A 26,742-nucleotide genomic window follows, 5' to 3' on the forward strand; every position below is an offset into this window, starting at 1 on the left:
TTCCTCCAACAGTATTTACTCTGACCCCCCTGTACCCTGTTCCTCCAGCAGTATTTACTCTGACCCCCCTGTACCCTGTTCCTCCAGCAGTATTTACTCTGACCCCCCTGTACCTGTCTCTTCCAGGCCCAGCCATCGGTTCGTTCCGGCCTCGGAGCGTTACCCGGCCCCTCTGCAGAGGTACAGACAGGAGAGTCGACAGAGGAGACAGGCTGAGCTCCTCGCTCTGCAGGAGAGGACTTGTCTGTCCAGGACCGACCCCCCCCCTCCTCCTCCTCCTCCTCCTCAGCACGAGGAGCCTCGTCTCTGCTCCAACCCCTCACAGACCAGAACCAGTCCCACCATGAGGGTAGGACTGTAGACCCTCATACTAAATTTTGATGGCTGCTTTTGTCTTAAATTTGATTTAATCTAAAACCTTACCACACTCTTGACACAAACCTTTGTTGCTCCAGGTGGAGAATGTTTCCAGAGGTCTCGGCATCTTAGCAGCAGTCAACACTGAAAGGTGAGCAGCTCTGACTGCACTTCCTGTTAAACCCCAGATCCCCTTTAAAAAAAGAAAACAGGAAGAGTTTCAACCTGAAAATGACCAGCCTTTTTTACCAGGTAACAGTCAAATCAAGTTAGTGTTATTTACAAAGTGCTTATTAGATGATATACATTAAAATGAGAAGATGGGAACTTGGCTCTGTGTTTCTCTGTTGCATATTACACTTCAACAGTTTTCACAATAAAATCATGCATCCTTCTACATTCATTGAACCGTCTTAAGTGAAACAAAGCAGGAAGAATGAACAGCTGTAACTCCTTTAAATGCAGGCAGTTATCTGTGTGAAGTTAGGAAGAAGTAAAACATTTCTTTACTGTTTAAATATAAAAGCCTGTCCACTCAGCAGCTCCATTGACGGTGAAGTGAATCTACGTTTAGCTCACTCCTCTCTTTCGATGTCTCGCGTCGTCGTATCCTCCAGGGGGCGCTCTCCTCAGCGGGCACCTTCCTCCTCCACCCCCCCTCCTCCTCCTCCGGAGTTCATTCCTTACGTCCGGACTGATGAAGTCTTCAACATGGATCCACTGGAGCCTGCTGACACCCCCCCCACTGCCAACACACACAGGTGACACACACACACACACACACAGAGATCAGATGATTCGTCAGTTAGTCGATCAACAGAAAATGCTGCTCAATTACAGTGAGTGAACTTATGCTGCTGGAAATATTAACTAGTAGATTTGATTGATGTAATCTATTTCGATAATCCATTAATTGTTTGTTTTTGAGCAAAATAACCAAATATTCTCTAATATCAGATCCTCAAATTGTCAACTTTAGGAACTTCAACAGAGGAGGGATTCATCTTCCTTTCAATAGATACATACAGAGAACCCACAGTAACAACAGTCACACTACAATAAGAGGAAACAGCATAACGTCTGCTTTATATACCGAGAGTAAACTCTTCTGTTAATTCTTCTCCTCGTCAGAAGCTCCTCCTCAGAGCTCAGCATCTCCTCCTGCTGCTCCCTCACATCGACTCCTCCACTCTGAACTGCTTCGTAACACACAGACACACCGACAGCAGGAGATCCTCAGAGGCCTGGCCCAGCTACGGCAGGTAACACACACACACAAAGACAGACAGACAAAACGCACACACACACACACACACACAGGCAGACAAAACGCACAGGCAGACAGACACACTTTCTGGTAGCAGCTTTTCTGATGTAAAGATTTGCCGTTTTTCTGTTTTATGATTGTAAAGTTTCGTTAAATTTGTGTCAATAATAACGGTTATTGCCGGTGTTGTTATGGTGTTTAGTACAACTCTCCTAAAACTGGGGGACTTGTGAGAAACAAAACAACATGGTGAAATGGAACCAGCAGATGCTGAGATATCATCACGTTTAGTCCTGTGTGTGTGTGTGTGTGTGTGTGTGTGTGTGTGTGTGTGTGTGTGTTCAGGGTTTATTACAGAAGCAGAGGGAGCTGGAGACAGATCTGAATCCTCTGCTGAAGCGCCATGACAATGAGCACCGGCCGCCCACAGCAACGCACCGCAAGTGACCTCTGACCCCTGCTCCGTGTGTGTGTGCCGACGGTGTTTGGACCAGCCGTCATGGAGAACATTAAACACAAACAGGGGCTTGTTCAGTCGTCCAACACTCTGAGACTGAATGTTCAATGTGAGATTTTGGGAGTTTTCAAAGTGAAGCTGATTGTGTCAGAGTGAATGTGACGGATGCTCTTGATTTTAGGCTGTTTCAGGAGGCAGAAGTGATCGTTTTATTACCAGTAAATAGCAGAAGCCCTGAGAGAGAGAGAGAGAAAGAATCCGGTGATCCATTTTTATTACTAATATAAATAGTTTTCTCTCCTGTTTTCAGACTAATCTTTCCTAGTGTTGTTGTTGTTGTAATACTCATTTTGGCCACAAGAGGCCAAAGTGCACCACCACCCCGAGTTCTAAATAGGACTTATAGAAGCATCATATCTTCTGCACAGGTCTTCTTCCAGGCCACACTGTTATTATAATAACAGTCATATTATAATTATAAGACTTTTTATTTACCGCAAACAATGTTAACTCTACAATGCATTTTTACTGATACTAATTTTAATTAATCTCATGTTGATTGTTTTTTTTTTAATGACAGCCTAAGGGGAGACAATCCACTTCTATTTGAGCCGGTTTGGGTTTATATTTACTCGAACCTTTGACTGTGATGGGCAGCTAAACATCGTAACACTGACATTCTGAACTCACTGTTACACCACACCTGCTGTTAAATCATAGAAACGTGTCTGGAATAAAAAGTAAAGTGTGAGTTTCAAGTTAAACACGAGGACTCGACTGAGCTTTTAACTTCTAACGCCTCATTGTTTTATTTAAATCTACTCCATCAGTTCTACCTCACATCAAGATCATCATAAGACAAACATGTTTATTTATCACTAACTGGATTTATGAGGTTTTACTATCATGTTGAAGATTGTATCTTAAAATTCTGTTTTGAATGCACTTTCCATAAGAATGACACTGTGTCAAACAGGTATAGTTAAACTTTTTTTTATAAATTATTGTCCCTGCAGACGAGCTCAGCGCTTCTTTAAATCATTAATATACGAGTTTGTTTGTTTCTTCAGCTTCCTGCTGGCCGAGGAGCTCCGTGTTTCTTTGTGCTTCTTTATTGTGGAGTTTCTTGTTTTATTGTATTTTTTTATTTATTGCAAATGAAATAAATAATGTCAAGTGTACCTCGACCTTTTACAATCTATTTCTTACAATTGCGCTTAATTTTGATCTATTGTATTTTGGCAACTGCCTGATTCCTGAATTTCCCACAGCTGACACTGTTAAAAAGATAAAACATGTTTCAAAACTCCATTGAAACTGTTGGTCTTTACTACATGTTGATTGATTGATGAACACAGGTCAACTTTGAAAGCCAGTTTGTTCTTTATCTCCAGCAGGAGAAGTTAAGATAGTTTGTCATTGTTTTATTTTGTGAATCATCTCAATTAATAATAAAAACGTTGAACTCACCTTGTCAACAGCTAAGATCTTGAGCAGATGGAGAAAGCTTACATTGACAACTAATTAACAAATAATTAATAAACATACACGTTAATAAACTACGATGAGCCGTGATGTGTCATTTTCTGTGTTGCTTTAGTTGTTGAGCACCTTTTCCACTCACACACACCTGTTTTCAGTTACTCTGGATGATCACACCTGTGATCATGTGGTTAGTGGACCGCAGCTTTGATGGGAATTGATGTCACAAATCTTCATCTTCCACTAAGAGGGATAAAGGTGTAATTTACCCCACTTTAACAGGTTCAATAAAGCTAACATGAAACTCAGGAAGACGTCACTAAATGAGTGTGAACATCCACAAAGTCCTGAGAAGAGGTGTAATCAACCAGAGTACCTGAACACCTGTGTGATGTTCAGAGGGTTTAAAAAGAGCTGCAGGTGTGACAGAGTTTAACAGGACAACCCGGAAGTTAGGGTCTCACTGCTTCCCTCGACAAAACTACTGCTTTCTGTATCGTCTCTGAAAATAAACTCTGTGGCAAACAAAGGTTTATGATTCTTACATGTTATGTTCAACAAGATAATCTTCACAAATAATCACTTTTATTATATTTATACTTTTTTGAAGCGTGAATCTAATCACCAGAAATAAAAAGCTAACGGACTCGTGGTCTCACTTAGCCACTTGTTAGCAACCGCCTTTTTTTTTTTTTTTAAAGCTTCAAAACTCAAAATTATTTTACATTGTAGAACATTTTAAAATGTCTTCAGCTTGTTTTAACCACAGACCTTATTTTAGTCATCTAACCAAAAACACATTTAAAAAAACAAATTGACTTTAAAAAATGGTGACTCATATCCAGGTTTCAGGCCTCATTCCTGCAGCGCTCTATTAACCCTTAGATTTGTACAACTAAACATCTTTTGTCAAACGTGATAATGGTGAGTGTAACTTTAGTTGTGGCCACTTGTTCGTGGTGAAACAGCAGCAAAGAGGAACAGAACTAAACAGGTTTTAAAACATAAGTTATATTTAAAATTAGCTAGACATTGGCAAAAGAGGCTTTTCTCTAGTAAAGGAGTTTACTGGAGTAAATAAAGGCTTTGACCACTCGAGCTGCAACAATTGATTATTCAATAGAAGTAATTTCTGGTTCAAAAGTCAATGGTTCCGACATCTCAAATGTAAATATTTGTTGGTATTTTTTAGTCCTGTGTAGTTATAAAGTTTTGGTTTTGGACTGTTGATCAGACAAAACAAGTCACTTGAACACATCAGTCATTTTATGGAACATTTTCCAAAATCTTCATCAAAAGATGTCATTAGCTTCAGCAGCCATCTTTTAATGTTCTGTTTTACTTTAAGTGTTGAAACATATTGACTGACCTGAGTTTCTACTGCCAGCTTCTTTTCAGAGGTTTCTTAGAGGTGGACACTGTTGATGTAGAAAATCTTCTTTACTTCTGGCTTCAGGTGTTTGCAGACACATCTGTAGTTCTACTACCAGAGGGTGTTTGAGACAGAAGAATCTAAGTCTACTGGGAAACGTCCTGTGGAGCAAATGTGTTCTGCTCGAATGCCTCTAAGAGCTCCAGAGAACAACCTTTAATAATATTAACTCTTTAACACATTCTTTATCTTTCACTCTCCGTTTGTTATTGTGTGCCTTGTTGCCGGAAGACAACGTTGTGAACGTGAGTGACAGCTGGAGATGAAGTGTTGTCAGAGTTTGTTGTGTTGGAGAACTGAAAGCGTAGTTTAGTGTTATCTAAAACATTTTAGATGTCATGGGTACATATTTGGCAGATTTGAACAATGTGGATGTGAAGCGAGATGTCAGAACGAGACTTCTCCGATGGTGAAATCGTTGTCCTCAGTCACTTAAGACATAAAAACATTGGGAAAAATAGGGTCCAAAGTCTTTAAATCTACTTTAATTGAAGACGTTTCATAAGCGCTGTATTTGCCTTCAGACGAGGTCGGATGCAGTTTGTACAAACTGGTCTTGACATTCCATTAACTTATAAGATTCATCTTGTGCGTACAACATATTGTGGACAGAGTAAAAATAATAAAACCTTTCAGGTCTTGTTTACTGGAACGGAGTGGGCCCTTGACTCAGAACCTCCACTGTGCACAACCCAGCAGCTCGATCTGAGGTCAAGAACATCTCCAAGCAAATCCGCTGGTTTACGCAGGCAACTTTTAATACAAAAAAAAAAAGGTGTAAAAAAACATTTTATTTTTTTTTAAAGTTAAAACGAGTCTGTTACAGAGTCACGTCCTACTGTACAAACAGCAACTAAACACAAGCAGCTCCCAGAGTAACAAACCAAAACATTCAGTACAAAAAACGCTTATTTTCTTTTTACAAGACATTAAGAGCCCACTGGATGAAGTGTCTGTCCATCGTATTCCTTTACAGGTTGTTATTTTAAAGTTCTTTAATAGTCTCAAGAGTCCACTTTAAGAATCAGGGTCACGTTGGTCATGGCCATGATGCAACGAGAACAAATAAGCAGCTCAAAGTTTCCTTTTGAGAAATGAATTCGTCGGGTTGCTGGACTACAAAGTCGTTGACAGAAAACCGTTCAAACCGTCAAGTTGATGGCACGGATAAAACAACAGGGACGTTTACTCAGTTTACCTACCATTCAGTAAGAAGAGAATCTCTCAGAGGCAGAGTTTAAAAAGATGCCGGGTCAGGTCCGAGTGAGATTAAATAAAACCTCTGAAAACATGGCATCTGCTCAACTGTTCTTTTCATATCCTGTACACATGTTAAAAAAAAAAAAAAAAAAAAAGGGGCAGGAGCATTTTCCACTAGTTCCGGACTTCTTCGGCAACAACATGTCAACAGGAAGTGGTCGACAGGTTGTGGTTACAGAAGGTAGTAAACAGAGCAGGTTTCTGTTCTACTCTACAGCAGCTGGTTTCTGCTGTGTAAGCAGGAACAACAACTTATTTTAGTCCACACTGCATAAAAAGTTCAGAAAATTGGTTCAAGAAAATACAAATTCACAGGGTGGCAGATAATCTTCTTAGTGACTTTAAAAGGGTGGGGGGAAAAAGTGTCTGATGGTTGCAAAGTAATAAACAATGTTCTAGAACTAAGAATGTGCTCCTCCATTAAAGTTGATACAAGTAGAACAAATCTAATTCAAAATAATATGAACGGCCTGATCAATGTTCTGTATGTCTTTGCTGATAAGCTCTCTACGGTATCGAATACTAAACGATTCCAGAAAATTAATTGAAATAATTCTTCCAAGAAAGAAAAATGTTTTTCACTGTTTTCAGTTCCTCAAATGTGATGATTGTCTTTTTTTTTTAAATTATACGATAGTAAACTGATAACAGATTTTTGAATGATGGTGATGATACATCTCTTTAGGATGTGGGAAATTATAATGTAGAGGGTGAATGCTACACTTGCCACTATTAGCATTGCACGCTCAAAATCCTCGACAGAACCGTCGGTAGTCGGTCAACCAAACGGATTGATCGATAATGCAAATAATCGTTAGTTGCAGGACTAGCTCCCTCGCATTACTTTTGATGGTTGTTTCAGCGCAGCTCGCTTGTCTACTGCATTTTTCATGAATGAAGAGAAAAGTCGATCAACAACTAATCAACACATCAAAGGGAGTATTTTAGAAGCCACCCTGCAGGAGAACAGTAGTTTGAATTTGAAAAAAGAAATCCCAATATAAACCAGTGACAAAAGACTTTAAATAGGTGGAGGCAGGTCTGCAGCAGCACTGCGACCAGAAGGAGATCTTTGGATTTACACGAGTTGTATTGAATTCAATGGAAGACACCCGTCAAAATAAATCATGTTTTTGTTACTTTACACATACCCGACATCAATTCTTTAAAACTTCTGTTAAAAAAACAAAACAATTCCTTTCCAACCTAACTTTAAGCGAAGTGGTTCCAGTGCCTTGTTCCGGGTTCGAATCCCGCCTTGGGACCATAGTTGCATATCCTCATTTGTCCATCCCCCATTTCTGCACTCAACAAAAGATGAGTTCGTATTGCCAACATTCTTTCTGTAACCAATTTGATGAACCCGAGCGACTGAAACATCAAGATTCGAGGAAACTGATTTGTGCTACAAGTGTTTTGGGTCAGGGTTAGACTTCACCCTGATTTTAAGTTTATAATGAACCTTGGGAGCTTCATACAGTGTGGGGTCACTCCTCCTTCCTTCAGTCTAGCACCGGTTAGTATTCAGGATGTGCGTGTTTCGACCTCCACACAGGGTGGTAGTTTTCGGGAAAGTTCCTTGGTTTAACCAGCTGGTGCAGTTAAACCGTCTCTCTACATCCCATTAAAGCCTCCTCCACTTTTCCCCCCTCTATACCTGCTGCTGCCCTGACCGGCAGGGTTGTGGTAACCGCCCAGCAGTCTAGGACCAGTGAAGTCCCTGCCGGCCTGTTGCAAGCCCCAGACCAGGGCTGCTGCACTTGTGGGGCCCAGGCCCCTTGGCCAGACAGGCACAGGCCCCAGGAGGCTACCTCCGAGGGCAGTCAGGGGCGCCAGCATGGGGCCGCGCGAGAAAGGCTGGTTGGGGAATCGGGGCAGGTGGGGGGGTTGCAGGAGGCCGGCGCCCCGCTGCTGCTGCTGCTGGCTGTGAGGCAGTTGTTGTAGGTGTGATGGACTCGGCTGGACCTGCTGGTTGTTCATTTGCTGCAGAAGTTGTCGGGGCTGCTGGATCTGTTGTAGACGGAGCAGAGCAGGATTTTGGTTGTGTTAGCCGGTTCTGATGGTTCAGCGTATCGCTCTCTTGAGGAGCAAAGATTAGCATTTCTAACATTTCAGAGAACTGTAGAATACAAGTGGCCTTGGATGAGAGGATGTTAGACATAAAAGTAGACTAAGTCTTTTGTCTTTCAATAGACCATGTGATCTATTTAGTTTTAATTACCAAAATAAAAAGCAGGTACAAAAATATACAAATACAGAGTAAAACAATATGCCTGCTGTCCAAGGTTTTCTTTGAAGGGTGGTATATCAGTCTCTTCAAGACCTTCATCCTTGTTCTTCTTTTCTTGTTACTTTTCTTTTTATACAGTGGAGCTGAGAGGGTTTCCACGCCTGCTGAATGGCAGGGTGTATTATTTTATATATGGTTAAAATACTGAATGAATAACTATGAAAAACTGAAATTACGTAAGCAGTCAAGTTTCCCTATTTTTGAGCAAAGCTAAACTTGTGTTTTCAGCTCGTCAGTCTCTTCGGCGTGGTTTTCTTTTGGGTTGGATCACACAGGGAGCGCTGGCCCTCCCATCTCTTCTCTTGCATTCTGCCCCGGTGGTCCCGGCCTCATCTGAGGGGGAGTCTGGGCGGTTGCTCGAGGGACTGCGAGAATGCAGATTCTGTCCCCATTCTGGGACTGGACCTCGCACCAAGGACCTTCTTTGTGGTTGTAACAGGTTACTCCACAGGCCACCTTCTTCGGACCTCTTTCATTTGGCGGAGCCATGCCAATGAAGACAACAGTACTGTTAGCCTTGAGTTTCAAATATTGGTTGCCAGGCTTGAGATATGGCTGGTGGTCTGGTGTCCATCCTGGCCTGGCGTAGGAAATATCCTTCCAGGCATTGGGATTCGAAAGATAACTAGAGCTGAATTTATCCCCTTTGTGGTTGTACAGCTGCAGGCGTGGTTCACAGCTCTTGGCCAAGCCTTGCCGAGCAGTCCCCTGCTTTTCCAGGTAGCCTTCTTCCCCCTTGTTTTCCGTCAGTGCCGGTTGGGTCTGTGGGACATCGTTGCGGAGAGTCCACTTTTGTCCGTGAACAGGTGGTAGACGATGCAGCTGAAAGACGCTGTCAATATCAGGTTTGCTTCCCCCTCCAGTAGTGGTCTAGGGGTAAGGCAGCACATTAGATCTGTGTAAAACAATCCCGTTATACTGTTTTAAAAGCCACTGTGCGTCGGAGTGGTGTAACCATGATACTTAGCATGACTGCTGCTATGCCTATGGCTGTCCCATTTTGGCCCAAGTATAACTGCCTTTTTTGACAGGTTTTCCCTTAGTATCCTTAAATCCCCTAATGGGAATGCAACAGTTGGGGCCTTTGGAAGAAAACCTTGGGGGTTGCAGAGTTTTCTTCCATCACCATCACCTCCTGTGCAGGTCTTTTGTTCTTGGTCTTTGGCTATTCTCTGCTCCCATTCCTGCATGAAGTCAGGTAATGATTGGGTAGGAGGAAAAATGAGGGACTGCAATCCAAAAGGAACTTTTCCTTTGTGGGATTTATTTTTTTTTTGGTCCTGAGGGACATCCATTACATCAATCAGAGCCCTGCTAACCACACTGCTGGATCACACCCCATTGAAGGGAACGACCGGACATCCCGGTGAAATTCCAGCACGATAAAACACCTAATAAGGCAAAATGTCCATCCATAGCATTTTTTTCTGAGAACCAATTCAGTTCCTAATGAGGAAAGGGCATATAGTTGAAAATCTCTGAATATTTCAGAAAGGAAAGCCAGCGCTTTTCTGCAAGAGAAAATCACTACAAGGACACCTGGATGGACAGCCTTAAACAGAATCAGTCTCCCACCGGGGGGGTTTGGTAGCTTGAATAGAGACTTTCTTACGATTCTATGTAGCCTGTGGTTTAGGATGGTGGTGTTTCTGGTGAGCTCCAGAGTACAGATCATGGGTAACTTCCCGCTCGTGGAGTTCTTTCCTGGTCATCCAGGGTCTAATTGAGTAAGAGTTAGGAGTAGCCTATTCCCCTATGGATAGAGGGGTTAAACATGCTGACGGGGAATTCCGTGATGTTGGTTCTCCGATAGGAGGTGCTCCTAATTGTACAGGTACTGGTTAATAGATCCTGGAAATTTGGGTACCGATTCCGACGGAGGAGCCAAGTAGGGCGTCGGGCATCTCCCACGTAAGGTGCCCTTAATCAGATTACATTTTTGCAAATTAAGACTGAATCACTTCATTTGCATATTTATTTATTCTAGACCAAAAGTATTGAGCTTCTGGATTACCTTGTTTATGAGCTTTCTGATAATCAGAGAACCACAGTGTTGTTTGTTTTTGAAGATTTGTCTTTAGGTGGGTTCAGGGTCCAATATGGGTGAACTTTGAGGGCCCCTGTGACCTGAATGGTTGGTCCTTCTGTTGAATCAAACCACGTTGTAACGCTCTCTCATATAGGTTGACATTTAGGAAAATATTTATTAAAATCCAAAGGGGTAAAGTCAGAAAGTGATTGATTTCTCACAGTTTGCCCCACATGACTTGTGTGGGACTAGGTTGTGGTTGGGGGCTAGGTTGTGTAGCCATGTAAGTCTGTGTTCCCCAACGGGGATGTTCCTCACCATTTCATTACCTTGCCACTGATCGCATTATGCCTGGAGGGTCTCCTCCCTTTTCTTTTATGACTAAAGCTACTCCATCTTCAATGGTAAAATGGCTATTTACCAGCAGAACCATAGGCTGGGAAGGTTTGAAATTTTCCAGCCGTGAGTTTATGTCATGGATTTCCCAGTTACCTAGTTGGTATACATGTTCATTATCTCAAGGAGTTTACATCTGTATTTACAACCTGATCGTTGTCGCTTTCTCCTTTTAGCTCATGCTTCATGCCACTCCTGAGTGAACTGACCTGCCATCTCTTCAGAGTTTGAGGTAACAGAGCACTCTGTTCTCGGCTTGAAACAGGCGACTCTGCCAGATATGAATATATATAGTATTGACTCTGAGCTCTTTGAATACTTTCTAGTTTTGGTAAAATTAGTTTAACAAATGTTTACCTTTGGGTCTAAGTTTTTTTTGATTAATTTATTCTTGTCGTTTGAAAGAATGCAAACGGGTTCTACCTTAGGGTTTGCCAACGGGTCTTATTCTCACTTCGAACGGTTTACACAAGGTTACTCTTCTTAACCATTAGTGGTGTCCCTTTTCGGGCGCCACTAATGGTTAAGAAGTTAGCCAGTTCTGATGGACTCCAAAATCTAACTCAAGTGTCAATATGGGCACTGATTAGGAGCCTAGGCCACGGTCCAATGACGGATTGTGTTTTTAACAGACACCGATATTACTGTACTTATAATACTTTTACAATATTCAGTGGTTAGACACTGGAGTTTAGGGAGTCGTTCTCGCTCACCCCGGTACACTACTGCATAAATCCTTAAACAGACCCAACAACCTACGGCTTGGCAGGAGGTAACGTAGAGAGCTTCGACCGGGGGGATATTTGCTCTATCTTGCAACATGTGTCATGAGTCCATGAGGACGGTTCTTCTGCCTCTTGTGGACGGTGCATAGATGCCTCTGATGCCCCTCTATATGTGCGATTGTAGACGTACCTCAAAGTCACGTTTGAAAGCCCTACAGACATGCAAACTCAGCGGGGGCTGAGAGGGCTGTGAAGCTGATAAATACCCATGACTATTGCATAGTAATTCGTCCCAGGAACGACTGCGGGTTGTAATCTTTCGCACTTTAGATAAAAGCCAGATGTTAGTGTTAGTTGGTTTTTTGTCCAATGGTAAAGGGTCTATAGTAACTCGACCCACACAGGAGTACTTGTGAATGGTTAAATAGCACTCAACCAACAGGAACAATACTTCATTGGACCGTGACTCCTAAGCAGTGCCCAAATTGACATCTGCGTTAGATTTTGGAGTCCATCAGAACCGGCTGATAATTGCGGTACTGGTCTGTTACAATGGTGATACTTCCTGTTACCTTGGTGCCACTGGCAGTGCTGTTGCCAGGTGGTGCTCCCTCTCCTCTTATTGGCCGTTCTTGGCCCGAATGTGTGTCTCTACAGGAAGTAAACAAAAAGAGGTTCAGCAGCGTCTCACATACTGAGACAACGCAAACATTGGCAGAGTTGGTAAACTCTTCTGCTTCATTCTGGTGAGGTGGAGGGAAAAAAAACTCCAGAGAAAAGATTCTGCACCGAAACTAATTTGTTACGACTTTAGGTGTAAATGAGCGATATGGCTATAAGGTTGCTGCACTTCCATCCTCTCTAATGGAAAAGCAGGAGGGCAAGACCAACAGTGCGCATAGGTCACTCACTCTCTGAGCCAATATCAGAGATGATAAAAGATAGCTCGACTCTCTCTCAAGATGCTAGCTATCGACTCAAACGGGTGAACCCAAGTGCAAGCAGAACCATTGATAAATCCTACTGAGGTGCTAGAGTGCGCACAACAGGTTTCTGTCGTCAGACTCTATTCAAAAGGTGCTTCACTAAGGGGTTCAAAAAAACAATCTCTCTCCATACCCTTCATGGAAGGATGAAAGGGCTGCAGCATAAACTTTAACTGTTTATGGGGCCAAATTGTTATCTACCAACATTCGAGGGTAGGTTCACACGAGAGGTTAAGAGATAGCACTGTCTAGTTGTGGCAGTGCATCTCTGTGCCATGGAAGATGCCACGGTTTCAATACGAGCAGCTGGGTCATGGTCAGAAAACCATGACATGCTTGTCTACTGCCACCAAAATATTTGAGGCGAGACCTTTGAGGAATCGGGGAATTACGTAAAGGAGAGCTCTGAGCCAGGGTCCTACATCCACTCCTAGAGTTCGAGAGGAGGGTTCTCCCATGCGTTTGTGGAGAAACACACTGCGCATTATCTTTGAATAGATCCACCTCTGCCTCCCCAAACCTGTCCCACAACAAGCTAAAAGATTGTGACATTTAGTTCCCACTCGTGGGAGAGACCCCCTGCAAGACATTAAGTCCGCTGTGCGGTTCTGTACCCCCGGTGTACACTGCTTTGATGGAGAGCAGGTGCTTGTGAGAACACAGATGAGGGCTCCTAGCTATTTCTAGGAGCCGGGCCAAGCAGAAGGTACAATGACGGTTGATGTACGCTACCGCTATCATGTTGTCTGTGCTCATGGTGACATCTGTTTTTAAGTGGAGGAACAAAGTGTTAACACTTTAAGCACCGTTGACAGCTTGAGACAGTTTAAGTGCAGGGATGGGGGCTTCTTCAACTTCTGGACTGGAACATTCCACACCATCCAGAGAGGAAGGCGTCTGTGTACATCAGTGTGTGTGTGTCGTAACTCTCCCAAGCAGAGCCCCTGATGACACTCACAGGATTTTTGAGTACGCCAGGTCTGACTGCAGTGAGGAGGAATGTGTAGCATTCGCCTTTTGTGCCAAACTGGGTTGAGACAGAGGCAGCCGAACCACCTCTGGTTCTCCACACAAGGAGGAGTACCAGGGAGACCACCACATATGGCTTACGGACATGGAAGCTGGTTGTACTGGTATTGTATTCCCGGGAAGTGAACCGCAGGAACGTTCTGCGTTTCGGAATGACAGGAATGTAGAAATAGGCGTCTCCCACATCAATGGAAGTGAACCAACTGGCGGGACGTTCACATTCCAACACAAGCCTGATTGTCAGCATGTAAAAAAAGGCCACTTCATAATGCACCTGTTTTGGAGAGAAAATAGCGAGAACAGAACCCTTCATCCTCTTCTGGAGGGTCGTGGAAGATTGCTTCTTTCTCCAGAAGCTCCCCCAGCTCAATAGCCAGTGCTCCAATTTGGGTCCGAGAGGACATTACCGCCAGGAAATGAATGCGTGCGTGTGTCATCATCATACATTTCATTATTGTTGCAGTTGTTCCGAGTTTGCTGTACATGCATAGTTGTATCTTGCTGCAGTGTATTGTTTATTTCTGAGGAGGTGCACAACCAACACTCTGAATGCACACAAGATAGTACATGCATACTCGACAACACAGAGTGCTTTTATACTTGTTTTTTTTACCTAACTGGGATTTTTGTCCTTCCCACACTGCTTATATGGACTAGTCTGTCATGGTGGTATCTCTGTTAAGACTACAACCAGTTCAAATCTATTGACTGAGAAGGTATGTAAAGCACCCACATGAACCAGCATAAATTCGGTTTCAGGATGACAGGGAACCAGTTAAAATGTTACAGAATCCAACATATTACAAACTGAACTGTAGACGAAGGGCAGTAGTCATCAACTAACCTCAATCTGTGGCCCTCTACAGGACAAGCTGTGGTACTGTAGGAGGCTGCAGCATGTTTAGCTGCTGTGGGAAATAGTTCTCTTTGTTGACTTGTTTTCTCTCCCCCATCACTGGTTGAGCCTGTCTGGGTGCTTGGTCCTGTCACTGCAGCTGTGCCTTGATTGGATGAAGAAGTAGACGTCTCAACATTACCTGGATCCCTATTCCCTCCCACTGGAGTACCATCTCTGTGATGTCCAGCCTCTCCTCCACCTTCTTGACTTCCTCCAAACCTTCGCCCCATGGTGCGAGTCACTGCTCCGTACTCCCTCCCCTCCTCCACCTGCTCCTGCTGCAATGCTGAGTGAATCATATCCAGAGTGACTGCCACTGCTTTCCTGTCATGAGTGACTTTTACCGACTCGGTGGGACCTCCTTGGGCTAAAAGAGGCATGGTGTGACCGCTACCAGTACGACTGACATTGGGAAGGAGGTTTGAAAGGGAGTTGATGTACAACTCTGCCTCAGAGTCCAACTGCTGCTGCAGCTGCGCCTGACGCTCTGCCCGCAACTGTGAGATGGCGAGTCGGAGAACCTCAAAGTCTGTGTCTGAATGGCGCGGCAAAACTTCTTTATAGGAGGCGTCCGGGACGAGCTGGTCAGACCGATGGGGGAGAGTGGGGTGGGCGGAGGCGGACTGCCGGAGAAGATGCTGGGGTGGGTCATGGGAGAAAAGGGGACGAATGTGTTCAGGGAAGATAGAGGGAGAGCGTTCAGAGCCTGACACAGAGTCGCTACGAGTCAGCTGCCTCCCGAGACCTGAGGACAGAAGAGAGCACTGAGCGGAACAACAAGACAGCAGAACACAAAGAGAGATGATACAACTTGAGTAGAGATGGTAGAGAGCTGCAGGAGGATCTAGAATAATGGATTTTGGCCATCAGCATCTTGGCTTGTTGCAACCAGAATTGACACGAGAGGGTGGAGCTAAGTGCAACCGAACCCTGAATAAAACATTTTTAGGGCGACCAAAATGTTAGTCAACACGGACAAGACCATGGTAGTGACCTGTCAATCGATAGGTAGCCCTGACTTAAAGCATACCCTTCTTTATCGTTTATTTGACTCTAGATAAAATACTGAAGAAGACTTCAAACTAGTGCTTGAGAACATAAACTCATGTTTACTGAGGTAATAAATCAAGTGAGTAGTAGAGTCATCTTCTTAAAGACTTTTATACAATCAGACTTCTTTTTGCAACCAGAGGAGTCGCCCCCTGATGGCCATTAGCCAACATTGGTTTCACTTTGCCGGAGGTTGCCGCCTGCGCAGTTGAGATGCTAAAGTGATGTTTGCATGCTAGGCACAAGGTAAAGGTTCACAGTTTGTTGAGCTTAGGACCCAAATTAAAAAGGCCATTTTTTTCCTTAACATTAGCAATTAACAATTAAGACATTTATTTGCTATTGCATACTTTTAAAAGGCAGACAAGGATTTTAATCAAGAGTTTGAGCAGATTTAACATGTTAACGACTGTCAGGTTAAGTTCTTGAAAAGTACTACTTCATATGTGCAAAAAGCTTCACACGGAGCTGCACAAAATCTGATGAATGGCATAAAGTGATGTCACTTGAGTCTGTGTCAGTTGGGGTCGAAGTTTAAATATGAAATGAGTGGGTGTGGAGTTTGAAAGACGAGAGCTTACCAGACCTCTGTGGTCCGCTCTTCATCTCTGCTTGAGGCTAGCAGCTGGTGGCTACATTAGCCGCTATTAGCATAACACACTTGAATCTCTGACTGAGGTTTGAGTTGTATTATGGGTAATACAGCATGTCTAATTAGATGCACACCACACCTCAAGCTATGTATTTGAACAGGATTTTCTTTATTGTCTAATTGAAATGAAATGTTCTTCACATACTGACCTTTGGGAGCCAGCATGTCATCTATGATTGGCTGCCTGTCCTTGATGTCATGGTAACCGACTAGTCTGGTGAAGTTGTGCAGAATTTCGTCAATACTGGCCACGATGATGCCACTTTTGGTGTAGGCGGGGAACATCTCAAAATGATGCTCTGAGTGAGAAAAAAGAAAGACGAAGTAGTAACATCAGTGCTACAGATCAGGAGGTGAATTAAGCTTTCAAACCTCAGGTAACCACACGCACCGGTCAGGAAGACTGTGTGTCGGTACTGTGTGTACTGGGCCTGGAGCTCCATCAGACAGTCCAGGTGAGGTGACTGATGGTTCCTCGTGTCGCAGTGATGATATGGGAGGAACTCGACAATCTGCCGCTTCTGATAGGTCGACAGTAGGTCCAGTAGATTGGCTGCATCGTTCCTGAACCTGACGACCAAACGAACAACACACGTCAAAAGACCTACTTTCCTGTCTGTACTGTCTGCAACCTGTATGATCTGCATTCCACCTGCAGTGGGAGAGAGTATGTTAACTATGCTTCTGTTGGAGAGAAAAAGTCATCCGGGCTCGTCGACGTTGGTGTCTACAGCCAGTTGCATATAGTGTGTGAACCTCCATGGGTTTTATTTCATCCACACTGTCTCCATTACTACAGGAAGAGTCCATGTTTTGGAGATCTTTATCTTTGCTGTAACCCTTTGAACATTAGTTACACATTTTACTTGAAAAGAAAATCACACCCCTTCTTCTCAGTCATAAAAAATGGCCATAACTCCACTTGGAAGTGACATAAAAACATGAACTTCTTATAACTTCAAATCTTGTTTTCCTCAACATCAAAGTAATCCAATTTAAAGTCGTCAGAGTCCGTGGTTAAAATGCAAACAGGAACTTGCCAGTGGCTGATTCAACTTGACTTTTAACGGTGTACATGTGACAACATGTAAAGAAATCTAAGCTTTAAAAAGAAAACGAACTGACCACATGGCAAAAACACAAATTCATCCGATATGTAAGAAAGAATAAGTTAAATAGAAGGGATGAAATCCATCAAATGTTGTCAGTACATTTTTATGCCATTATAAAGGTTCCGTCTTAAAACATGTCTGACATGCAAAATGATGAATGTGGCCTAAGTCATTCTAAAAAACATCAATATTATGACCTAGACATGAAGTGAGGACACCATAAGCCTGTAAATCAAAGGAGAGGCTATATTTCTAAAAGGTTAGTAGAGTTTAATTCTCTTTCAACTGGGCTGTTAATCCATTCATTAAACATACGGTTTCATCTTGTGTGTGTTGTGCTGCAGTTTGGAGCATTATATAGTGCAGACACAGCATCGGTACCTGGCTTGCTCTTTTAATTTCTTGTGGGTTTGCCAGTGAACCTTCCACCTCCAGACGCTTGCTAGAGAGCTGTGCTGCTCCAGGACCAGCAGCAGTGAAGCCAGTTGATCTGCAGAACAACATCTCATCAATCAACACGTCAGTTAAGTAAATACAAACAAGTTCACGATCAGTGATGCATTTGTCTCATCATTCACAAAGACAAATGTCATTTGTATATCCTGTAAATAAAATTCACAATGTGTTGGACAAATTGGACTTGTGTAAGACTGGAAAATGTTACATTACAATGACCTAACAATGCATTTTGTTTAATGCTGGTATTGGATCGCTAATCCCTGATTTACCGCGAGTGATGAAGTCTGGATTGAGGACGAACTCGTCCGAAACGATGCAGCCTCCAGAGACAAAAAGCTCGTCGCAGCTGTTGTTTCTGATGTCGTCCAGCGAATTGATTCCCACAAACACCACAGAGGCCTGTCGCTTCAGAGACACCAGACCTGGGATCTGATGCACACAAACACATTAACAGCACCTCTTATTAGTGATCCAGCAAATCTGTCAGGCAGAAGAAAAAGCTGCTATGGTCGACGGTGAATTCCTTCCAGTGGCGGTACACAAAGTGGATATGACTCCTCACTCCACACAGATAGAAATCTAATGGAAACAAAGTCCCAGCTAATATGTAGTGTCCTGACTGCCAGTGGCTGTGACTAATTCTCGAAGATTTAACTTGTATCTTGTGAGACGTGCAGGAGCCCACAGGAGAAGAACTACAGAGCAGCCAGGAGTCGGTGTGGAGACACTGAGGAGAGGCTGATTTTACCTGCGGCCTCCTAAACTAACTTAACACCTCTGACGGCTTTTGTTTGCACTGACATCATAGGCATTTAACAAAATGAGACATCTGTGCACGTCAATTAAATTTAATGCGTGACAGAGCTGTGTGTCGCGCCTCTTTTATAAAAACTTCCGCAGAGAATACACCTGTGCGTCCTCGCTCATAGCTCCTTCAGCAGAGAACCCTTTTCTCCTTGAGATGCATTTTAGGAATCGAGACATCCTTCCTCAAACCGGTTTTCGGGGCACAGACGAAGGAGAGAGGAGACGAGGAGGCTCAAGAGGGGTAGATTTTCTCTCTCTCTCTACACAAATAAATGGCAAATTAGAAAATAAGCAGCCAAAAGAACTAAGAGAGGGGGCGAACATAAAAGCAGAACTACACAGAGACCAAAATAACTTAACTTATTACTGTATTTCATTGTAGTTACTTAGTTAATAAAGGAAATACAGGTAAAACTCTAATCAACACTCAGTGCCCAAGAAGCAGATTTCACGCACTGCTGAATGCTCAAATGTCCACAGTGACAGGAGATGCATGTTTATTCTGAAAGGGATTTTTCACTATTTGATAGCCCTCATTATCTGCCATCATCACTGCAAACAAAGATCTAAACCAAGAGTCTGGAGACTCCTGCACATTTATGTTTGTCGGTTTGTGGAGTGACAGCTACTTCGGATTCACCGCTGGACACAATAACTGTGGTGGGAAATTCTGCAATAAAGAGCTCACAATCAAGGAGTTTTGTTATCTGGTTTGCAAACTGGCACAGTTCCGTTTTAATACAGGGAGATATCTTTGATCCACAGTAACGGATCAATACAGGGAGATATCTTTGATCCACAGTAACGGATCAATACAGGGAGATATCTTTGATCCACAGTAACGGATCAATACAGGGAGATATCTTTGATCCACAGTAACGGATTAATACAGGGAGTTGTTTTGATCCAAAGCTACGTTTTAATACAGGGAGTTGTTTTTGAACCACAACAACCCCCTGGTGTAGGGAATTGTCTTTGGTGGTATGACTCAGAAAAACCTCCTGAGCTAAAGCATCTGGTCACTCAAGATAAACCTGTTATTTCTAAAAACATCAGTGATCAGAAAGTACAGTTTTGCCTTTAAACAACACTTTTCTGCTTCTAGAGGGCAAATAAACTGAAGTCTGCCTCTCCTGTCAGAGCAAGGTAAAATGTAACCCTTTGTGGACCTGCGAGTGAAGTCAGTAGCTGTTGAACTGATCATTCAGAGGTACCTTGTGTATGTGTCGAGTCATGTCTTTGTTCTTAATGATGACCAGCAGTCTGCCTGCAGAGTTTTCTTGGTTCAGGAAGTCCGCAGGAGTCTGCTCCGTGTTACCCTGCTTCAACAGGTATTCCTGCAACGTAAGAGCGCACACACAAAAATATAATAATACTACATCAATAAGGGCCGACTGTTGCATCTGGTTGTAGCTGCTGCAGTAAAGGGGCCCATCTCACGTTGCGTAAAATCGAAAAATGCTAAAAAACCATAAAAATAGTCATTTATTTCTAGATCTGGGTGCAAAAAGGATCAAATGAAGGTGCGATACTACTTGGTACTGGGTTATTTTGGTGGATAAATTAACCCCCAACTGGTGTCCGTGTTCATATATATAAATGTTTGTTTATTGAGACTATTATATTAATTACCTTTCTAACTTTTTGATCAGTAAATGTACTTTTCACCAGAAACGTCAAACAAAAATATGAACGTAGGTTTGTATGTATTTAGCATCAGCGCTCATCTATTTAAACACATCTCAACTGTGCTGCCCGTGATGTTACCTTGACGTCTTCATGGACCTGGTCCCCTGCCTCGCTGCTGTGGAGGTAGAACTGCATGGAGTTCCTCTTGATGTCTTTGAAAATCTCCACCAGGTTGTTGAACACCTCTGGCTGCAGCCGGCTGATCAGGGAGCTCAGGGCGGCAGCCGGAGGAGTGAGGCATTCGTCGGGCACAGGGACGGACTCAGAGGCCGGACTGGAGACGCGCTCGGGGGGGTGGGGGGGTTCGGTCGAGACGCCGCTGAATCCTGGAAATGTCACCTCACAGTTTGTAACCTCAAGGCCACTCCCACCTTCCACACCAGGGGTACAATGCACAGTCCTGGTAGAGCTGCTGTCTTGTGTTGGTCTGTTGTGAGCGACTGTTCTGGTGATCTCTAAAGAGTGACTTTGCTGTGGTTTCATTGAGGACTGTGAGGACTTGTTCGGAGGAGGTATGAGGACGGAAGTGTTGGGAGGTTTGTAGACAGAACCGGACTTACAGGTAGCGACAGATAAAGTGACATGAGAGGTCGGGGGGTTCCTGTTGTTAGCAGCATCAGGAACCCGTTTGGTGATTGCATGCGGCGGCCACACTTCACCTCCTCTGGAGTGTGCAGGACTTTCAGCAGCTGTCAGTTCACCACAGAGACCGCCATCCTCTCTGCCCGTTGTAGCATTACCCGCTCTGATACTGGACACAAAATCACTAACGCTGCTTGCCAGCGCGGAATCGACATCGGTGCGGCTGGTGCTGGGCTTGGGGTTCGGACAGCGGTTATCAAACTCTGTTAGCATGCTGTCGATGTGGTCCTGTAGTGAGCAAACATAGTCCTGGACTGGGGGACAGGGGTTGTAGAAGGTAACGTACTGTGAAAACTGAGAAATGGGAGTGCGTGGGATTGTGTGTTGAGGTGTGTAGGTTTCTGTGTTTGAGGTGGAGTGTGGGGACTGTGGGAAGCTGTAATGGATGCTCTGCTCCTGCAGGAGGAGCTGTATCTCAGAGGAGAAGTTGCTCAGGTGTTTGTCCACAACGCTGTCGAGGCGAGAGGGAGGTGAGAAGACGGAGGGAGAGAACAAAGAACCACCTACCAGTTCCTTCTCTTCTGCTTTTTGCTCCTTATCACTAGCTACCACATGTATCATTTCCACTTCCTCTCGGTCTTGCCCACTCTGAATTGGCTGAGTTTCTTGTTCCTGCACTAAAATGTCTGCCTGTACCTCCCTCAACTCCCCCGTTTCCCTCTCTGCATCTTCCTTCTCTCTCTCAGTGGATGGTGGTGGTGAGGGGCTCGTCCTCCTCTTTGGAGCTGGAGGGATAGACGGCTGGATGGATACAGGAACAAATGGCTCTTCGCTCTTCTTTTCTTTCCCCGGAGGTTTCTCTTCTATGTCTTTAGGCAGTCCTGCAGGAGGCAGAATACACAATAGATGCGTAATTAGTAAAGAAATACAAAAACTGGCTCTGGTGCCCCAGAACATCTGAATTGACAGACAAACTTTTTTTTATACATTGCATACATCACATAGGGAAACTTAAGAGCTTAACTTATATGACAAGCTAAATTCTTAAGCAAAAAGTGGCTGTAATATTTGCACTCATAACTCCAATCTGCAGTAAAAAAAAAATCAAAAAAAAAAATCAAAGAAATTTCGCACTGAATGCAAAAGGCCAAAAATTCTCAGCATCAACATTAGCTCTACGTCTACTTTCTCTAAGCCAGGCTTCAGGAAATACTCAAGCAGGAAATTAAATTAGACCCATTTTTAAAATGATCAGTTCATAACTGTAATATCCATGACATGGCAGTCAGATGCAACAAGTAGACCCAGAGAGTGAGGTTACCGGCAGACTCCCTGGAGGCTGTGGGGGCTACCTGCTCCTCGTTAGCACCACTGTGGTCCTTGTTAAACGGGCTGAGCTCATTAGGCTCCGAGGACTGGCACCACGGGGGAAGAGGGGGGCGGCCGAGTGGAGTGTCCGGGCATTGGGAAGGAAAAGGGTGGGGGCTGGGCCGTGGAGATGGGCATTGGGAGGGAGAGGGGGGAGGGCTGGGCTCCGGGGACGGGCATTGAGACGGGGAAGGGGGCGGACTGGGCTCTGGAGACGGGCATTGGGAGGGTGACGGGGGAGGGCTGGGGTCAGGCGATGGGCATTGGGAGGGGGAGTGGGGAGGGCTGGGGTCGGGGGACGATAACTTGAGGAGGGAGGGTGGAGGGTTTCGTTCAGGAGACGGGGCGGGGCTCTTCCTCGGAGGTTTGGTTGTTGCGGTGACGCTCGTTAGCGTGGCGAGGTGCTGGAAGCGAGGGTCCTGAGGGAGGTTTCTGTCCCTCTGGGTGTACCTCTGTGAACACACACCTGCAAACAAGAGTTAACTGTCATTTGTCACTCTGGTCACTTCTGTGAATCTGCAATCTGGTCCGGAGGCACCACAAGTAGTAAAGACACACATTTTTCATGTAAAGGATATTTGCTGTGTCGTAAAGAAGCAGCATTGCTTAAACTTTTTCCTTTGATATTATAATGTGTTCGTGTATGGGATGGATATCGGCTGGTGTTAATGTTTGTATATGTGTTAACTTAATCTGTGACAATGGTTTGTTTGCCGATTTATATTTCAAAAAAATACGTAAACACTAATGACAACTATTTGACGTTCATCCTGAGTGGGCAGACAGACAGACCTGTAATGGGGATGAGGACCCACGGGATCTCCCCCTCTTCCTTTTCGTATCCTCCTGCTCTCCTCTCGAGCCCTCCTTCTCCTCCTCCTCCTCTGTGGTGATTCATCTCCCCGCTGTGGGAGCTGGGACTGAATCCCTCCAAACTACTGATGCTGCCTGCTGTCTGCTCCTAGAGACACCAAACCACACACTTTAATAACCTTACCTGCTCCATTTGAAGTATTTATGTTAAGAAATCCTGACCTGCTGTAAAAGGAGGTCTAGAAATGTTAGAGGATCAACTCTTAAGGCTTACGTTCAATTGGAGATTTACACAAAATGCATATTAATGACCAAGTAATGTTTTGTGCAATGTCTGACTGTAGCTACATTTACTAGCTCTTGTACTTTCGCAAGATAACAATACAATAATCCTTCTGGGATAAAAATAAATAAAGTGATATCAATAACATTATTAGTTTGGTCGAGACCTAAAAGGACGCATTTGGATTTTTTCAAGTCAATCTTAAAACAATACTCATGCTAAACATATGTTTAGAGATTATTAGTAATCCTCAGTGCATCTAAACTTCATGTTAGCTTTATTGTTTACACAGAAACAGGAGTGTGCATCTCTTACAGCGTAATCTCACTATGAAAGAATCACTTCACAGCTGGTTCTGGTACATATGAGCATTACATAGGTATTGTACTAAGACAGACTTGACAAAATATATATGCTTGTAGGGTCAATATCATTAAATGTTTAAGAATGACGATCTATCTTTTAATGAGACATTTTGTATTCCTGAACAGGGGGTACAAATGATAAGAGTTACAAATCTCACAGCTTCATAATCTGCCTCTATAGCCCCAATCACCACCAGTCTTGTACACATGTTAGGTCTAAAAAGTTCTGATTATTTGAAAGAACAGCGGGTTGCAGATCCTCCACACGGAGGACGGTGTTGAGGCTTCAAAGCCTCACTGTCAAACCAGAAAAACTAGAATGACAGAGTAAACAACAGTGTGAGGTTTCATGCTTTCACCGCTCTTAGTTCTAGCTGGGTTCCTAATGTACACTATGATCATGTGACTGTGCTGTTTACAGCGGACAAATGAAACGACACTATCAACCTAAAAAGTTGTCAGTTACCTCCAGCTCGTCCTGCTTCCTCAGGTCAATGTCACAGTTGGTGGGCAGACCCAGCTTGGTGGCCAACCTATCAAACGGAGAGGATTCCCTCTGACCCTCCTCTCGCACTTCACCAACGCTCCGATTGGTCGTTCCTCTCGCGGCCTGGTTGAGGTCTGTTCGCGGAGAGGGAGACGTTCATTTTCAACACGCTGTTTTGCATCAAGAGTTTTCAAAATACTGTAACTAGAGATGCAGCGGTTAAAAGGGTTCCATTGTTGTCCCGGTGGCTAAAAGCGGATCCCCTCGGGTGCTGAATGACTTCAGACCAGTGGCATTGACTTCACTGGTCATGAAGTCATTTGAACATCTGCTCAAAAAGGACTTTGTTGGATAAAAGGCTCTGAAGTTCATGCAGTTTGTATTCAAGGGAGGGACGGGAGAAGAGGAGGCCTCAGTCAGTTCCTGAAGGTCCTAGAAACCATGCCAGACTAATATCATCTGTGTTTAATACTATCCAGTCACTGTCTCTCCTCAGGGCTTCGTCCCGACCCCTTTGATGTTCATACTATATACCGATGACTGTAGAAGCCAGCATGGGGACAGGCACATCCTGAAATTCACTGATGATATAGTCATCATCAGCCTGGTCCAAAAAGATGAATGTGAGCATGGGCTGGTGGTGGATCAGTTGTCAACTGGTGTGATAAAGCCTTTCTCCAGTTAAATGCCACAAAGACCAAGGTTATTTATACATATATCAATAATTTAAATTCATGGTTTAGGATGATGAATTATGTGTCTTGTGAACCTGCAAATCAAGTGTCCCATCTTGGATTATAAAGTGACAGAAGTGAATTGCAATTTCCTTGTGTTTTGATGTAACCTGACCAACTGGAATAAGACAATGAAAGAATAAAAAGAGCGAAATATATATAATTAAATATTATAATTAAAAGTTGAACAGAGGTGGTACAGCCTTTGGGGTCTGTGGTCAAGCAGAAAGTCCCTGAATTCGGTCACCTGTTAGCAGACTGAGAAGTTTAGCGGCTAGTTCAGATCCATCTTCCCTCAGATCAACGTCCTTCAAACCCACCGAGCCAATCACAGACGCAAGAAAGCCGGGAGAGGAAGGGACCTGGCTTCCTTCAACTAGGAGCCAAATGAAGAGTAAGAGCATGTCAGTGAGCAACACATCAACCCATTAATTACAAGAACTATAAAATAAGAGAAGAAAGTATGTTCAGCCTGAAAGCAAAGGTGTTAGCAAGGCCGATGCGCACATAGTTATGTAGATGCTACACTGAAGGTCTGCGGCGATCTGCTTGTGCCTCCATGGAAATGAGCAGATAAAAAAAAAAAAAAAAAACAAAAACGTAAGTGTCTTAGACCCTAACCCTCCTCACCGGGAATCCTGCCGTGTCTTCCTGGTTCCTGCGATGCCTTCAGGAACTTCAGCGTCCTCTCTGCCGTCACCTGCTCCAGTTTCCTCTTCCTCCCTGGTACCTTCACCCCTCCTCCTTCCTCTCTCTTCACCTCGTTCTCTGCATTCCTCTTACAGGTCAATATCAGGTTTACCAGCTGCTGTATCTGAGCAACACAAAAGGAAAACACATTGGAGTTCACTCTGGCAAAGACAACATGAATGAAATCTACACTACACCATACTGACGCCATATCTGTAAAGGAATCTTTGTCCATGCCGTTACGTTTTGGTGGTCATGTCAGTTTTTACCCTTTCATGTTTGGTCTGTTCGTCTCTAGTGTTGCTGGCCGCCTCCTCCTTCCCCGCCGCCTCCTCCTTCCCCGCCGCCTCCTCCTTCCCCGCCGCCTCCCTCTGGCTCTTCTTGAGCTTCACCTCCGGCGGCTCCTCTGGGCTGCAGTGCGCCTCCACCATCTGCCTGGCCCGGGCCACCGACAGCAGGTAGAGGGCCGGGCTGTACAGGTAGGAGCGCAGATAGCCGTCCATGTTCACCCGGTGGTGTTTGGGAGTAGGGAACAGCTTTCCTTGCTCATCTAGTTCGGAGTCGTACTCGCCCATGGGGTACTGTCGTACCTGGAGAGGAGAGACCGGAAAAATGTTCTTTAATCTGTTATGAGGAACGATTCAAGGAATAAACCAATGGACCAAATACCTGCCAAAACTGTGTGGACACCCCTACAATTGAAATCAATTGAAGAACCCAACTGGTCGTACCTTGCCATCGTTCATGCCGATGAGGTATTCCCGTGCCTGGCGCTCCACACCAGCAGACAGCTCAGGGTGAGGGTTGGCGCGGGCCTTGACCAGAGCGTGATGCAGCGCTGGAATAAACTGGCTCAGCCGCGGCATCACTTTAACACTAGACACCACCGACTCGGAGGCGTTATGGGTCGAGGAGGCACACCTTAATGCTGCATTAAGAGAACATTAATATTTACATCAATGCTTGAGTTTGTTCTGGAGCAATATAATATTATAAAATTAATAATTTGAATTCATGGTTTAGAATGATGAATGACCAAAGGG

At 44.2% G+C, this 26,742-nt stretch overlaps 2 protein-coding genes across 4 annotated transcripts in view; one reads left to right on the forward strand and one right to left on the reverse strand.

Moving 5' to 3' along the window:
• ccdc66 (coiled-coil domain containing 66) overlaps nucleotides 1-3,781 on the forward strand; it is an 11,902-nt gene extending 8,121 nt beyond the window's left edge. Inside the window, exons 16-21 of the mRNA XM_031849749.1 lie at nucleotides 1-349; nucleotides 456-508; nucleotides 975-1,104; nucleotides 1,386-1,395; nucleotides 1,492-1,619; nucleotides 1,970-3,781. Coding sequence (XP_031705609.1) covers nucleotides 1-349; nucleotides 456-508; nucleotides 975-1,104; nucleotides 1,386-1,395; nucleotides 1,492-1,619; nucleotides 1,970-2,071 — 772 coding nt within the window. The 3' untranslated portion in view covers nucleotides 2,072-3,781. The remainder of the gene's footprint in view (nucleotides 350-455; nucleotides 509-974; nucleotides 1,105-1,385; nucleotides 1,396-1,491; nucleotides 1,620-1,969) is intronic.
• A 550-nt stretch (nucleotides 3,782-4,331) lies between these two features.
• tasora (transcription activation suppressor a) overlaps nucleotides 4,332-26,742 on the reverse strand; it is a 33,901-nt gene continuing 11,490 nt past the window's right edge. The window contains exons 14-29 of one of the 3 annotated variants that reach the window (XM_031843884.1): nucleotides 26,431-26,627; nucleotides 25,969-26,289; nucleotides 25,640-25,823; nucleotides 25,257-25,385; nucleotides 24,255-24,409; nucleotides 23,120-23,288; nucleotides 22,281-22,793; nucleotides 20,456-21,840; nucleotides 19,903-20,025; nucleotides 18,151-18,310; nucleotides 17,804-17,912; nucleotides 16,702-16,880; nucleotides 16,460-16,609; nucleotides 14,555-15,353; nucleotides 12,268-12,346; nucleotides 4,332-8,265 (exon numbers count right to left, since the gene is read on the reverse strand). In XM_031843884.1, the coding sequence (XP_031699744.1) occupies nucleotides 7,870-8,265; nucleotides 12,268-12,346; nucleotides 14,555-15,353; nucleotides 16,460-16,609; nucleotides 16,702-16,880; nucleotides 17,804-17,912; nucleotides 18,151-18,310; nucleotides 19,903-20,025; nucleotides 20,456-21,840; nucleotides 22,281-22,793; nucleotides 23,120-23,288; nucleotides 24,255-24,409; nucleotides 25,257-25,385; nucleotides 25,640-25,823; nucleotides 25,969-26,289; nucleotides 26,431-26,627 (5,048 nt within the window). In that variant the 3' untranslated portion in view covers nucleotides 4,332-7,869. Of the gene's footprint in view, nucleotides 9,416-12,267; nucleotides 12,347-14,554; nucleotides 15,354-16,459; nucleotides 16,610-16,701; nucleotides 16,881-17,803; nucleotides 17,913-18,150; nucleotides 18,311-19,902; nucleotides 20,026-20,455; nucleotides 21,841-22,280; nucleotides 22,794-23,119; nucleotides 23,289-24,254; nucleotides 24,410-25,256; nucleotides 25,386-25,639; nucleotides 25,824-25,968; nucleotides 26,290-26,430; nucleotides 26,628-26,742 lie in introns of all 3 variants that reach the window. The other 2 variants (XM_031843874.1, XM_031843892.1) reach the window with 2 other exon arrangements.

Source organism: Anarrhichthys ocellatus, unplaced genomic scaffold, assembly GCF_004355925.1.
Source record: "Anarrhichthys ocellatus isolate YVR2014 unplaced genomic scaffold, GSC_Weel_1.0 scaffold1, whole genome shotgun sequence".
Taxonomy (NCBI): Eukaryota; Metazoa; Chordata; class Actinopteri; order Perciformes; family Anarhichadidae; genus Anarrhichthys; species Anarrhichthys ocellatus.